General features: G+C 46.8%; 1 protein-coding gene across 1 annotated transcript in view; it reads right to left on the bottom strand.

Moving 5' to 3' along the window:
- The window catches only part of Gfra1 (GDNF family receptor alpha 1), a 212,691-nt gene that overhangs the window by 13,409 nt on the left and 183,744 nt on the right, over nt 1-15,538 (bottom strand). The window contains exon 7 of the mRNA XM_059255991.1: nt 12,154-12,335. Coding sequence (XP_059111974.1) covers nt 12,154-12,335 — 182 coding nt within the window. The remainder of the gene's footprint in view (nt 1-12,153; nt 12,336-15,538) is intronic.

Below are 15,538 nucleotides of genomic sequence, written 5' to 3'. Positions count from 1 at the left end.
GTTGTTTAGTTACTGAGATGTTTTTACAATCACTATTTAACACATAGGGGTATGTGTATGTCCCTACCAGGAAGCCTAGCCCCAAGACGCAGTTCCTGTTCGGGGAAGTTCATTACAGCCTGCTTGCTTCCTCAACCATTTGGGCTTGCACACACAAGTGAAAGCCATTTAGACTCTCTGGACTGTCAGCAGCCTTAATGGAGTACTATCTAATTCTGAGTTCTGAATTCAAGCACTCTCTTAGCTCAAGAACTCTGGAAGCATTCTATAAGCAGTTATTTATGACAGCCTCTTTCCTCCAGGGCTAATGTGGGTTGGTTTGGGGAGCCAGTTGCCCCGAGCTTTTCTTCTGGCACCCGTAAAAAGGAAGATGAAACCCAAAGCACCCACTAGAAGCCTCCATGCAATGAGGACCTGGGCCCACCATCTAGGCCCTGGAACCGTTTGGCAACTTGGTCCATTTCTCTGCCATGGGAGCCAGGATAAGAGTCTATGTGTCTTAGTACTATGTCCATAGCTCCCAGATCAGAGAAACAAACTCACTCTGGGAACAAGAGCATTGTGTGAGGGAAATGTTAGGTACATCCAACTTTTTTTGTTTGTTTGTTTGTTTTAAACAGGACAAAAATAACACTGAGCTGTAGAAGGCAGGCTACATTACATAGAAATGGTAGAAAACTCCCAAAGAAGGACAGCTACTGAGATGGTTAATATTGTCAGTATCTCAGATTTACACAAGGGGCAAACCTCTGGGTATGTGTATGAGGGATCATCTGTATTAGGTGAGATCCTGGGCATGTCTGTGCAGGAATTATCTGTAAGCAATGTAGCTTGGATGGAAAGGGATCCTGGCAGTCCAGAGCCAAGGAATATCACAAAATCACAAAACACCCTAAGTGTAGCAGCTTACAGCCCTGCTCAGGGGAACGGATTCCCCAATGTAACAACTCTGCTCCTGCAGGGGAGGGTTTCCCCAGAGAAGGAACTTCTCTGTTCTACTCCATTAGGTAAAAGAAGGTCTCACCTAAACCTCATTCAAGAGACTTATTGGGAGGGAAGAATCCAAGGAGGGTGGCTGCCTCTGCCAGGGTGGAAGTAGGCAGCCCCCAACTGAACACGTACAGGGCTTATACAGGGCTTCTTAGGGGTGGCGTTTTTCTAGGATGAAGATATTCAGGGCGGGAATTGGTCAGATTTCAATCTCGAAGCTTGGGCAAGCTCAGAAATTGGCTGGATTTCATGCTCAGGGATTGGTTGGTTTTGTGCTCATGGATTGGTTGGTTTTCCTGCTCAGTGATTGGTTGGTTTTTGTGCCGAGTTGGTCAGGGGCAGAGTGTGTTTCTTTGGTTTGGCAGCATGTCTCTAAGATGTCTCTAAGATGCAACCACATTTTAAACAATCAACTCTGATATGGTATTTAGCCTAAGAAAGCATTTGATTGGCTTTGTTCCTTATTTCTGAGAGATAACCTCTAAATCCATGAGATTTCTTGACATGGGCTTTGAATCAGGGGAGGTCAAACTGACCTGACTTTCAGAGAATATCTGATATGAGAATATCAGTCATGTGGGGGGTCAATGATTCAGTTCCTATGCCTACTTAATGCAATTCCAATAGAAACATCAGCCACTGAGCTGCATGGAGCTTCTTGACTGGAAAGCACATTCATGTGACAAAATAATGAAAAGCACTTAGTCCACTGGGGGAGAGCATCAAGAAATCCCTGACCAAAGCCCACTCTTGTCTTACTGTATTCATGCCTGCATTTGGCTGGCGCTGATTTGTATCCTTTACAACAAAGCTATTAAGTATAGGAAATTGCTGGGTTCCATGAGTCATTCTAGAGATCAGAACTGGAAGCTTCCTGCAGATGCCTGAATATGTAACTAGTTGGTCAGGCTGCATATGGGAGGAGAGCCCAGAAGTGTAGCTGGCATCTAATGAGAGGCCAGCCTTGATGGGACCTATGGTCTGACACTAGCTCCTGGGAGCAGTGTCAAGATTGAGTTGTGTGTGGTACACCAGTTGGCATTGGAACAGTCACCGTTACTTTTCTTTATGCTAGTTTATGAGCCATTCTGACACTTCAATCTGCCAGATATTCAACAAGAATTTAGGGACTGATTTAATCTATAGTGATGAATAATGCTAGTGGGAAATAAAATGTTTAAAGTCCTCTGGTTTAGGTAATATGGGACAGGCATTTTGAATGCATAAAGGAGATGTCGATTTATTGTATCTCCTCTCTCAACTAAGGCTATCTGTTCCTTAGGTCTCATCTGAAAGAATGGAGAGTAGCAGCATGGGCTACTCTGGGCTTCTTCATGGGTAGTGTCGTATATAGTCTGCTTTATTAACACCAAACCACAACAGGATGAAGTGGTTCAAGTTATCTCTGCAATTGTTCTTGGCTCCTCTCTAATTTTAAGTGTGTATATATGGTGTGTACATGTGTGTGAGGGGTATGTGAGTGAGCTGCACATGTGTGTGAAGGTGAACATGCATATGTATGCATGTTTATGTGAAGGACAGAGGTCAGTCTTGGGTGTTGTTCCTCAAGCTGCCATCTGCTTCCTTTTTAAGACAAGGTCCCTCACTGGTCTAGAGCTCACCAAGTAGGCTAGGATGGTTGACCAGTAGGCCCCAGAGATTGGCCTGTTTCTGCCTCCCCAGAGCTGGGATTACAAGCATGCACCACTACACTGAATCCATGATTTCACATATGCTATTAATAAGAGCTTGTGATGGATGACTTTTTATAAATGAGTTTATAAAGTAAGTCTTTATCCCAAACTATGACCAGATATATGTTCCCATATAAAGATGGGAACAGCTCCAGTCCTGGGCTGTGAAACCTGAGAGGCAGGGCTGGTTCTCAGACATCATCTTCTCTGTGATGATGATGCTGGCAACTCTGTCACCTGTTCCCCATGTTGACACTAGGTAGAAGTGCACCGAGGCCCTTGGCAGACAGACCCACTCTTGTGACCAGGCTGGATGAGATCTGACTCTACTGTAGTTCCAAGGAGCAGGCCATTAGGACAGAGCTCCTGAGAGAGTTATGTAGGCATCAAGATGGAACCTGTAGTAGTTATAACCTCTTAAGAAAGACCTGGGCCTTTCTTTCTGCCTTGGGTTTCTATTCCTTCTTGGCCTGGAGTCCAAAGAACATCCTATATCTTGGTAGGGACTGTCTACTGACATTTAGTTCAACGCCTCTAACAAAGTAAAAAAAAAAAAAAATCCAAAACCTAAAGAGCTTCAACATTCTTTTCCATTGTTGCCTCCTCCTGCATCCTTGGAACAGACTCTCCTTTGCAGCTTGAGCATTTCCAAGACATCTCTAAGGCACTGCATACATCATGGTAAGAGTACAGCCACTTTCCAAGTGCCAGGGGTTTGGCTGGCCCTTGTGAACACTTGCACTGCTCCTTAGTCAATACAAGTAACTCAAAATTGTGGGCTGTGTTTGAAAACAGAAATTCAGAGAGGTTAAGGAACATGCTCCATGTTACAAAATAATATTGAGGCAGTGGCCAGCATCCTCGCTCAGGTCCACCTAACTCCACAGGTCTTATTCCTCCTAGCAAGCTAATGCCTAGGCTGTCCAGCATACTCAAAAGGAAGGCATGAGAAGTGTCTGTGGTCAACCCCAGCCTCCTGGGAAGGGTAAAGCATGTAATACAGTAACTCACAGATCTGAACGTCCTGCCCTCAGACAGACCTGGGGTAGAAATGAGCCCCCTCCTCTCTGCCCTGGGACTGCCTTCTCACCAGACATCTCCAGCAAACCCTACCACCCTGGCCTCTCTCCGAGTGTCTCTTCGCCGATGGAAGATTAACGGGACGCCAAAGCACCCCATTGCTCTGCAAGCATAAATTGCAAGAAAAACATTTAGAATATTGATTAAGTGCTTCATGCTCGAAGATTTAAATTTACCTCCTGTATTTCCAGGATTAGCTGACATAATGGGGTCAGTCTGCCGGCACAAATGATTTACAGAACACCCATTGGCAGCTTTCCTTTGAAAACTCGACACTTAAAAATTTGCACTTGGCCACAACTGGCGGAGCCCTGGGTATTTAGCAGTTTTGGATAATCACCTTCCTGCTGCAAAGTTTCAAAATTAGTTCTGGAATGGTCAGGCCCTATCTGAAACAGACTTTATTTGGGTCCCATAAGGTACTGGAGCAGAAGAGGGAGGGAAGCCTCCCTATAAATCATACTCAATAGTCTCAAGCATAATATGGAAGAGCTAAATGAACTGTCATCCCCCCCCCATGCCTCCAAGCCATCTGAGAATCCTAGGTGACGTCCTATCAGAGTCCAGGCTGCAGTGTAGTTAGACTCTGCCTTTGGACTAGAAGGAAGTGAGTCCAAGCTATGCTGGAGAGCATGGAGTGTAGACTTAGATTCAGTGATTTCACAGTTAGACTCTGCCTTTGGACTAGAGGGAAGTGAGTCCAAGCTATGCTGGAGAGCATGGAGTGTAGACTTAGATTCAGTGATTTCACAGACCCTCTGTGCAACCTTCCTCCACTGGGCACAGAGAGGGAGCCGAGTGTCCCTGCTGAGAGCCGCTTGGTGATGATGAGCTCACAGTCAGAGACCACTGAGGGTGTACCTATGTCAGGGTGCAGGGGCAGCAGGGGAGCTGACTCTGCACTGCTGATTTGGGTAGGAATCACTCTTACAGAAATTGGCCACGAGCGCCGACTCTTATCTTCTACAATTCAGATATCTGCTCTGCTGATTCCTTCTAGAATGTTGTCTCAAGGACGAGGGGAGAGGACCCAAATCTGGGATGGACACTTGATGGTTTTCTGTCTCATGCTCAGATGTGTTTCATTTGGATCACATAAAGCTACCTCGGTGGCTTGCACTATTCACTGTAACACAGGGCAACTGCCCACAGTTCTCCAGCCATCCTGCTAGATCTGGGCTGATGAGGTACTCTTTGGCCTGCTGTATCACCATTTCAGGTTCAAAGCCCAATTCAAAGGCTGCGATGACTAGTCTCCAGTAGGATCAACCCACGACATCTATCAGCTCTGAGGATTCAACCAAGCCCAGTGTTAGCATTTAGGCATCTGTCCTGGCCTGTCCTTCGGGTCCTGACAGGATATACCTCAGCTGCAGCCACTAAGAGCACCTCCTGTGCCCATTTGCTATGTTTCCTTATAAAAGGCGGGCCTTGCCCACCTCCCATCTCATTTCTCTCTTGTCCCCAGGGACCAGTCTCTGCCTCTTTCCTGCCCTCTTCTCTCCCCACCCCTCAATAAACCTCCTATGTGGGTCCTGTTGTATGGTGTGACTCCTTCCCGTGCCGTTTTTAAAATACAACTGGGAATCAAACCTGGGCCGCAGCAGTGAGAGCACCAAATCCTAACCACTAGACCACCAGGGAACCTCAAAGATAGCTCATTAATAAGTTTCCTGCTAAAATTACAGACAGGTATGCCTCATTCACAGACTTCATGATACAGGATAGACTGGTTTCAGATATAACTCCAGAGGTTCAAAGTTTTAAATGCAATTTTGATAAACTGATACAACATTGACTACAAAGAGTCCTTAAATGGATTTTTAACCCTTTTGCTATGATAAAAATCTATTCCAGCTGTCTTACAGATACCTACAGGTTCCTGGAAAAAGTTCTGATACTCCATCAAGAAATCTGGTCTGATGAAAACTAACAATCTCCAGAGCCCATTTCTGACTCCACCCATTTTTTCCGAGCATATTTTGCACATTCACTGTTCCCACCTGACCTCCAGAGAAATAGCAGACGCCATGGCTTCTATACTCCTGATTTGGCGTGCCATTTCCCACCAACCTCCTGGAACACCACTGCTGCAACCTGCCTCCTCAGCTCCCTCAAGGAACAGACAGAGGCACTGCACCTGAGATCTCCCACTGCGGGACTCCTGTTTCCCCCTCCCCACTTTGCTCTTTGTCAACTTGAAGTAATCTCGGGAATTCAGTGCCCTTGTTCCCCCATTTGCTTCCATAACTCACCTCTTCTTATAATAATCAAAAAGGAAGACTGTTAATATTCTGACCCACCCCTTGAAACCCCGCCCCTTGGAGCCGCCCTGCATCCTGACATGAAAGCCTCACTCTAAGGAAAAACTCCTCCCCTTCCTCTCTCTCTTCCGCTCTCTCTTTCTCCATTCACATGAGGAGTGCACACCTCTGCTTTCTCTCCCTTCTCATTCTTCCTTGTCTCCCTCTTTCCTATCTTTCTCTTCATCTCTCTATTATAATAAACTTTCCACGTAGATGCAGCGCCTGGGTGTGAATGACTTTCCATGAGCCGCTGCCCCTGCTGCACCTGCCCAGCATATTTCCCTCATGCATGGGATGCCCTGGCCTGGCGAGCTGGGGGCTCCCCACTCATACAAATTGGTAACACCCAGGAGAAAATTAAAACAAAACGAAACCTTGTTTTCTAGGGAGGTAACTTGGTGAGTCACACTCACACCATGCAAACACCCAGGACCTGAGTTTGATCATCAGAATGCACATATAAGCAGCTGCATCCTTGGAATCCCAGCACAGTGACAGGTGAATCTCCATTGGGGTTCACTGACCAGCCAGCCAAACCTAATCTGAAAGTTCCAGGCCAAGTGCCATCCCCTGTCTCAGAATATGGTGGACTGGATGGCTTCCTAAGGAATAACACTGGAGGTTGACCTCTGCCTACGCGCACACACACACACACACACACACACACACGAACTGAACCTGATTAAGGTGTGGTAACTCATATCTAAAATCCCAGCACTTGGGAGGCTGAGGTAAGCAGACTGACACAAATTTAAGGTCACACTGGAGTACAATGTGAGACCCTTTCTTCAGAAAAACAAACACTGTGTGGATTTTAGTGATCCTGGGACCTCACCCTCACCCCCCCAGACATCCAACGCAATGCTACTGTGGTTAGACTTGGAGCCCAGAGGTCTCTGGATACCACATCCAGGGGTCTTCACAGGGGGTGGGGGCACTGGAGCTAAGAAGGCACAGTGACTCCAAACAGACGAGTTTCCAATATCCACTTACATCCCCAGAGGGAGATGTTTACTTTAAATAAGCGACAAGTACACTCTTTTGGTTTAAATACTGAAAGTGTTTCCAGCTGCCAGGCCACTCAAGTGTACAGATGATGAAGTAATTGGGGGAATTATTAAGGTTTCTTTGTTTCTCGTGTGACCGTTTCATACGAGTCAGAGAGATAGGCTAACAATAGCACGGCTTGCATCATGCTTGTTACTAGTATGACTGCCAATTAATGCTGCCATAGGAGCTTGGCAGGCTACCCCAAACCCAGTGTTTTGTCACCTCAGGGGGCCAGCACTTGGGACATTTCCTTGACATTTTATACTAATCAATCAACTTTCTTAGAGCCTTCCACAGCAGCCCCCATGGGCCCATGATCACCATGCCCAGGGCCACCCATTCCCCAGGCAGATCTGCTGTTGGTTCTAGGCATGCTTTTGAAAAAATGTTTATTCTTTTCCTTTCCTCCCACGGAGGAGTCTATCTCAAATGTTAAGGCAGACTCTCCAGTACCCCCCGAGTCTTCTCATGTTATTGTGTATTTAAAAATATTACAAGAGGGCGCGTCTCGAAGGAAGTGAACTTTACGGCTGCCAAAGTCTTTGACTGTCTCCAGATCTGTTACCAATGGATCCCAAGTTGGTTTCAGTCAGTTCTATTCTGAGTCTCGACACAGGCATCAGGGACAAACACCATAGAAGATATTTCTAGGACCCCCTGGCAAATGGTAATTCATCTATAGCCAGGCAGGCACAGAGGTAAGGCAGATGTAGAGAATGAGCCTCCTGGGAGCCCTGCACCGAGCAGAGCCCTAAATCAGCCAGAGGGACCGTGTTCTCAGGGTGACGGCCCTCCACTGTCACTGTCATCAACCTCCAACTACAGCCTCCAATTATCCTTCAGCACTCTTCATGTAGGTCACCCTAAAGAGGTCATCAAGCTACAGAACTTTCACTGGCAAACTTTCAGTCTTTGGAACCCCGTGTCCTGGACCTGGAGCCAGGAGCAGCCCTGAGTGAAGTATGAACTTTAGATTTGCCGCTGCGTTCCTGGGGCTGACCTTCAGCAGGAACTAGAGCAGCTACCCCTTCCTTCTTTCCTCACTTCCATTCCTAATGTAGAAAGGCTTAGTTGTCCAAGTGTCACGAAATGAACAAAAAGACACTCTAGCCTTGGGACGAGTCTGCCAAAGACATGCTGATTTTGGTTAAGTCATTATCCTCTAAGCATCTCATTTGTGAAAGCAAAGGATGCCTGCAATGTCGGCCCCACAGAGGTGCTCTGAGGAGAAAGGGGATAGAAGGGTGACATATTGAAAGTGTGAAATGCACCACCATCCACCTGCCATGTCTGTCTCACTTCAGTGCTCCTCAGCACACCCCAGACCCTCATTCTGGAGCAAGGCCCAGCACCACCATTCATCTTTGTAACCGGCAGATCACGTGACCAACTGACTAAGGATCAGTCATCACGATGGTCATTTTTGCGTATCATTCTGGAGCATCCATTCTGCACCACTGCCTCCACTCTAGCAGCTGGGCAATACTCATGCTCACCAGACAAGGAAGAGGAGGCTTAAGGAGTTAGCACATTGGCTAAGGCCACAGTGCTAACACCCTCACCTGACACCTCCGTTGTAAAGACAGGTTCAGTGAGATCTCTTCTCCCAGGTGCCGAATGCTGCTAAACTCTACCATGTATCTCAGAAGAGAGGTGTGACTGCCCTCCGTCCTGGCCAATCCAATTCTTTCAGCCCTTTCAGTGGAGAAGCCAACAGAGGCAACACTGAGATAAACATCACACTTGAGTTTTACCTTTGCTCCTCTGCTTACAAAGCAGAACTGCTATGCTAACAGCAGGGAATGGAAAGGCATGGTTTCTGGGGAATGAGGCTCAGGTGTGCCTTAGTGTTGCCAGGACAACCATGCAGCGGCACAGAGTCCTCCTGGCAGGGAGGGTTGGCTGGGTGTGTCTGTATTGGAGATAAGATGTTCACTACAAGAACCCAAGTCAGGAGCTGAGATAAGGCAAGAAAAGGAACTGGAGAAGCAGAGGACACATTTTATGGCTAAGAGAGTCTCCACTCAAAGGATGAGGAAACTGGAGTGCCATGGTTTCCAATCTGAGATGTCACTTAGTTACCCTATCTGACCTTCTGAAACTGTGGGCAAGCTGCATCTTGCCCATGAGATTCTGTTCACTGAGGAGTGACTTTCTGTTTTAGTTCTGGAATATTCAGGTCTACGCAGTTTTTAAGTCAGAGGAAAGTTAATAACAGACTGTGGGTGGCATCTGCGTCACCCTTTGTGTGTCCAAATGAGTACAGAATGATCTTGCTGAAGCCCAATTCCCCTTCCTCACTGATCAGAAAGCATCCCTGGCCCATCTTCATCAGCGTGTGACGGCAAGCTCTTATCCTTCATCTGGCGGCTGTGTTGACTGACACTGGAATCTGAGGGTGGGAGGCACAGAGAGCCAAGGCTGACTGTGTGTGCAGCAGGAAGGGGGGGGGGGGAGACAAGGCCAGAGCCCTGACCAGAAACAGAGAAGAAACTGACCATGCCATTTCTAATGTCAGAGTCACCAGTCTGGGAGACTCAACCAATCCCTTCTCTTCTCTCAGACTCGGGGCCCTGCTGCAGAATGGAGCAGTAGGTGCCACTGACCACTTCCTGTGCTGCCTCCCAGCTCTGACTTTCTCTGCAGAGGGGGACCTGGAGATGCTAAGGCTCAGAAAGTGGTTCACAAATCCAAAGGACACTGGGCTTGCTGTTGAGCTGTGTGATCTGAGTTCTCCCTGCTGTCTGGTGTGAATGAGTATGTCTCAGACTGTGTGTTGGAGAAGGAGGACCCAGAAGGACTAAGCAGACAGAAGCCAAAGCTCAGATGAAGGGCGCGGAGAGCAAAGCAGTGTCATACAAAGTAGATGGGAAAACTGCTCAACACTTTCCAGACACAGCGCCTGTGGATGAAGAAGGCTTTCCTAAGAATGCCCCAGAGGAGCTGAGCCTTGCCGGGGATGAGGAAGAGGAGAGGCACTTTTGTGCTACGAGTGAGGCCCCGTCACAATGGCTTGTGAGTAACACACACACACAGTCCTGGGTTCCACCTCAGCTCTGCATGCACCCTTGGTGGCACATGCTGATAAGCCCCCTTACCTACATAGCAAGTTCAAGGTCAGTAAGGGTCACATGAGACCCTGTAACAATCAAAACAACAGCATATAGACCAACCACCCCTTTTCCTGGCATGGCAGAAGACAGAATGTAACACGAATCACTAAATGGTCTTATTAATAAAAAAAAAAACCCTGGAGCCAGATATCGGGGTGAAGGCTGAAAGATCTGAGAAACAGAACAAGTCACACACACACAGCTAGTCTCACCTCGCCAACTCCTCAGCTGATCCTGTTTCCTCAGAATGAAAGCCTCAGTCCTCACCCGAATGGGACTCAGCTGAACTGCTGCCGACACTACCTCACCTCCAGGAAATCCTCAGTCTAAAGAGCGGGAGTTCTTGTTTCCATATATACCTTTCTCTGCCCTGCCATTTTACTTCCTGGGATTAAAGGCATGTGTGTTTCTCAAGCAAAGGCATGAGATCTCAAGTGTGGGGACTAAAGGTGTGTGCCACCATGCCTGGCTCTGGTCCCAGTGTGGCCATGAACTCACAGAGACCCAGATGGATTTCTGTCTCCCGAGTGATAGGATGAAGGGTGTGTGCCATCACTGTCTGGCCTCTATGTCTAGTCTAGTGGCTGGCTCTGTCCTCTGATCCCCAGGTAAGTTTTATTGAGGTGCACCATGTATTACCACAAGCCATCATATAGTTACCTCTTCCCTCAGCATATAGGAACAACATGGACAGATGCCATTCTTGGATTCCCAGCACTGCTTCTGTGACCCACCAGCTCTGCACACTTGAGTAGAAACATCATTTTCTAGAAGCCTGGGTCCTCAGATGCAAGAGCTAGACCACCATGTCACAGTAATTGCCCTTCCCCATCAGCCACCAGGAGAGTACCCAAGGAGCCTAAGTGCATTAGAACCTGTGAAAACCTCCAACTTCACTAATGTCTTGTAGACAGTTGAATACTCACTACTATGGAAATTCAATAAAATGTCAGAACAAACACACCCTCTGACAGAAGGGGGGAAACTGCCATGTTTATACTTTGCTTCAACTCAGGCACACCTGGGTTGGTCTTCAAGAAGCATCTTGATCTCTTTCCCTGTCCTTTGTGCACATATAAGGTTTTTCACGGTACTGTGCAACTCTTCTTACTCTGGAATAGCATTTGCTTTTTGCCTTGTAAATAACTAGCCTCACCAGGACTCTATGCAGCAGCTAGTAACACTGCCTCGGACTCCCCTCAGAGACAGGTCAACATTTCATGCCATGTTTGAATGGCTGTGATGGGTGACAAGCCAAGAACACTCTCTCTTTGATATGCTGTGGCTTTATCAGGAACACGGAATCAGCCAAAAATATAGACAGCCAACCCAACTCTATAACCACCCTCCCCCCCAAAAAAATCCTTAGTGGTACATCTGCCCAGACTCTTCACTTTATAGAGCCTTGACCAAAGTCACATCTTCAGTGAGTAGCAGTCAGTTCCACAGTCCATCCTTTCCTTCACTCTATGAGACATCACAGTCTCCTCTTATGATGTTTATAATGCAACTTCCAGATTCAAATTGGGGCTGGGGAGACAGCTCAACAGGTAGTGTTCACCATACCTGCGTGAAGACCTGAGAACAGATCTCCAGAACCCAGGGAAAGCCAGACACAGTAACACGGGTCTGGAATCCCAGTGCTCTTACAAGGAGGTGGGAGGCAGAGATAATCCCCAAAGCTCGTAACTAAGCTGGCTCACATGGAAGAAGGCTGACACCGAGGTTGTACTCTGACTTCCTCATGCACATGGGGCTGCCACATCAAACATATGGACACGCGTGCACACGCAAAGATTTTGTTTTGAAAAATGATTCAAATCTGGGTGGCACTGCCGCTGTCCTTGTGTATCTTTCAGACAATAAGCGCATGTTCTCCCAGAAGCCAGCTCTAAGGGGAAAGCCAGACCCACTTCTCACCTGCAGATTCGCACAAGGTGGCAAAACGTGTGTGGGGATTTCATTCTCAGACCCTGCTGGCCCCAGAGGCTTGCTCTTGATTCGGAAGGCAGTGGTAGTGGTGGCAGTGGTGGTCTGTACTGGGAGGGCTGGCTGCCACATGGTCACATCTGAGCCATTGCCAAAGGCTTGAATTGCATTTTCTGCAGTAAAACAAAAGGAAATCTCATTCAGAAGCAAGGAGCAAACATAACGTGCAGGATGCATACAGCCAAAGAGGCACAAGAGCAACTCTGGTTACAGCACTGGATGTCCCAGAACAAACCTGTCCACCCACCCACCCACCCACCAACTCATCCACCCATTATCCATCCATCCATCCACCCATCCACCCACCCACCCACTCATCCACCCATCATCCATCCAACCACCCATCCACCCACCCACCCACTCATCCACCCATCATCCATCCATCTACCCACCCACCCACCCACCCATCATCTATCCATCCACCCATCCACCCACCCACCCACCCACCCATCCATGCATCCACCCATCTACCCATCCAATTATTGGTTCTGAGAGCCAATCTCTTAAGTCAGGTGCTCAAAAATCAACCCATTCATTAAACACTGAGCGAGACACTTACTATACTATACATAAAGCAAGTATTTATTATGGAGCCCTTTGAAAGACATCCTCAAACTCAGAAGTAGCATCATAGCTACATCACTTTTCCAGGAAAAACGAAATACCTATGCTGTGTCAGAATTCTACACTGAATGGAAATGAACTGGCATCGTTTTCTTTCCCCTGAAGCTGAGGCAGCCCTAACACTCCCAGGCAGCAAACTGCAGCCAGTTTCTTCAGAAGAAAAATCTGCCTTAAACCTCATCGATATCTACTGAAAATTTAAGTGTGATTATTTTTCTCCTTTCTGCTTCCAGTCTTCCAAACAGAATCTGCATAATTAGATAGGCACAGCCCTGTCTAAATGAAAAGTTCGAAACGTGAAACTTTCAAAGCTTATTATAATTTCATGGGATTAGATTGTTTTTATGGCAAGAGTAAATTGGTTGTGTGTTGTTCCCTTCCCAAAATGAATAAAAAACAGTTTTTAATCAGGTCTTCGGGGATTTGCCCTGGATTTAGGAATTTTTTTATTTCATATTCATTGTATAAGAAATCAAACTCCTTCATTTGGGACCTGAAAGTGCAAATTGCTAATATATGACGCTTACTTGGCAGTTTTTGATATACAAGAAAGAATAACTGAAGTCTAATCTTCCCCTTGGAAGTGACATTTTGTCTCAAAATTGTTATCCTTCAAGTTTAGCAAATTTGGAAGCTTGTTTTCTATGCGTCTACGTTTTGGAGGATCTGTGAGAGGCAGCTTCCAAACATACAAACGCAGCAACGCATGGTTCTAGCGAGGGACTGTGGTTTAAGTGCTACACAGAGCGTCGAGAAGGGCGAACGCACCACAGAAAGTTGCCGTTTGTGAAGACGACCCTTCTTTCCCAGGTGTGCCGACCTCACCCCTTGAGTTCAGTTACTCTCTTCTTCATTCACTGCAAGGTTACAGATCTAACTACTAAATTCCAGGTGTAGCTCCATGTACTAAGCATGAGGTCTTGAACAGCAGTGACAGCAAAGTAAGACCAAAGCCATACCCACAAGCAGAACTTCTGGCCAGGAAGGCGAAAAAGCAGAAGCTTCCACACGTGCGTGGGTGATGGTAAATGCTAAGAGACAATGAAGCCAGGAGGGGCATGAGGAATGCTGGAGAAAGGAGGCTGGTGTCTAGATAAAGTGGCTCAGGGAGGCCCCTGGGAGGAGGGTGCATCTGCTTTCCTGACACAAGTCCGCTCCCACCTCCTCCTTAACCTTAGTCTTCTCTCATCCCTATATACCTATGTGCCATGAATCGGCCTTAAAATGACCATCTTCCACTCCCAAACTATAGCCAAACCACTAGCCGCAGTTGAGTTCAGGGTAGACAGATTTGAGAGAAGTCTGGCTTACTTGGAAGAAGGAAGAAGTCACATTCAAAAAACAGTAATAACTTCTAGGTCAGGCCCTTGTGTAAGACACTGCATTTTGGTCCTGTGCCCCATCCAAACCAGGATAAATGGAACGATTATGAAAGCTGTTGGCTGCCTTTGGCATTTGTTTTTATTTAGAAGTCATTAATAAGACTATTCTCCCCTTTACCGAAATGTTGCCAAAGAGGAACAACTTTAATTTCTCTCTGAGGAACAAATTTTCCATTGCTTTATTTTTGCTTAAACTTGCATTCAACCAGAAGAGAACAGGAAGTGGAAATAAAAACAATGCATAAAATGAAGCCTAAACAAGGGGTCCAAGTCTAACATGCTGGCACACCCAGTGTCTCAGCAAATGCCTCCACATTCACGGCACATTTTGTGGGTCTGAATGCAACCTAACAACTCAAAAGATCATTTTATTTTTAGGAGAACCAGACTAAGGCATTCCAATTGCACTGTTTGAAGCACCTATCAAGCAAGTTGGGTTTTACTTTTCAAGGGAGGAAATGATGTAGAAATTTTAGTGAAATGTCCATGAGGTATTTTCCAAAAAGTTGATAAATTACCAGCTAATTCTTCAAAAGCCAGTAAGCATATAGCATCATGCAGAATTTATCACTTGAGGACAGAGTTCTTCAGGGGGATGGCTGAACCTGATGTTCAGGATTACGCTTCTAATAGTAGCTCCTTCAATACTAGCCACAAACAAGGTCTTTGCGAGGCAGGGGCCTGCACAAGGATTAAAGCTTTATATCCTAACTCTATCACTCCGGGTCCATGAGAATATTCCTCTTTTGCTCAGCTGTGACATGGATATGATACCCGTATCTCCCAGGGATCTCATGTGGCTTGTGTGGAGTACAGAAAATGAAACTGCATGAACTCTACACTCCCTACAACAGGAGTTGTGTCTCATCTGGACAGTCATCCAGAGCACGCTCACCCATCATGGGTGAGCGAGGGAGACCTAGTGTCCTACTTTTTAAGTTTTGCTGATGGATGCCCAGGTTCACATCTGTATATCCCAATCCCTGTGTCAAGCATGATTCTAAGTTGCCTAAAGAGTACCACAACGGTAACTAGTCCTGTTCCCAAAGAAGAGCACCCTGCTTACAAGGGCTCAGCTCAGATCCCAAGATGACCCACATGCTGAGTGTACCCGCCACAATGCCAGATTCCCCCACCAAGACAGATCCATCGCTTCTACTCGGAGCCAGTCCTCGCAATGTGAGGGGCTGTTGATGTCAACATTCTAACTTCCCCACAGTCTTTGGAGGCCTGTCCTATCCACCTTGTTTGAGCTTTTCACATTGTACATTCCTACCAGGTTTTCAGAACTTGGGAATGGACTCTACACT

This window comes from Peromyscus eremicus, chromosome 1 (genome assembly GCF_949786415.1).
Source record: "Peromyscus eremicus chromosome 1, PerEre_H2_v1, whole genome shotgun sequence".
NCBI classification, from domain to species: Eukaryota; Metazoa; Chordata; class Mammalia; order Rodentia; family Cricetidae; genus Peromyscus; species Peromyscus eremicus.
Note: the sequence above shows the minus strand (reverse complement) of the source record. Positions and strands in the feature narration are given on the sequence as shown.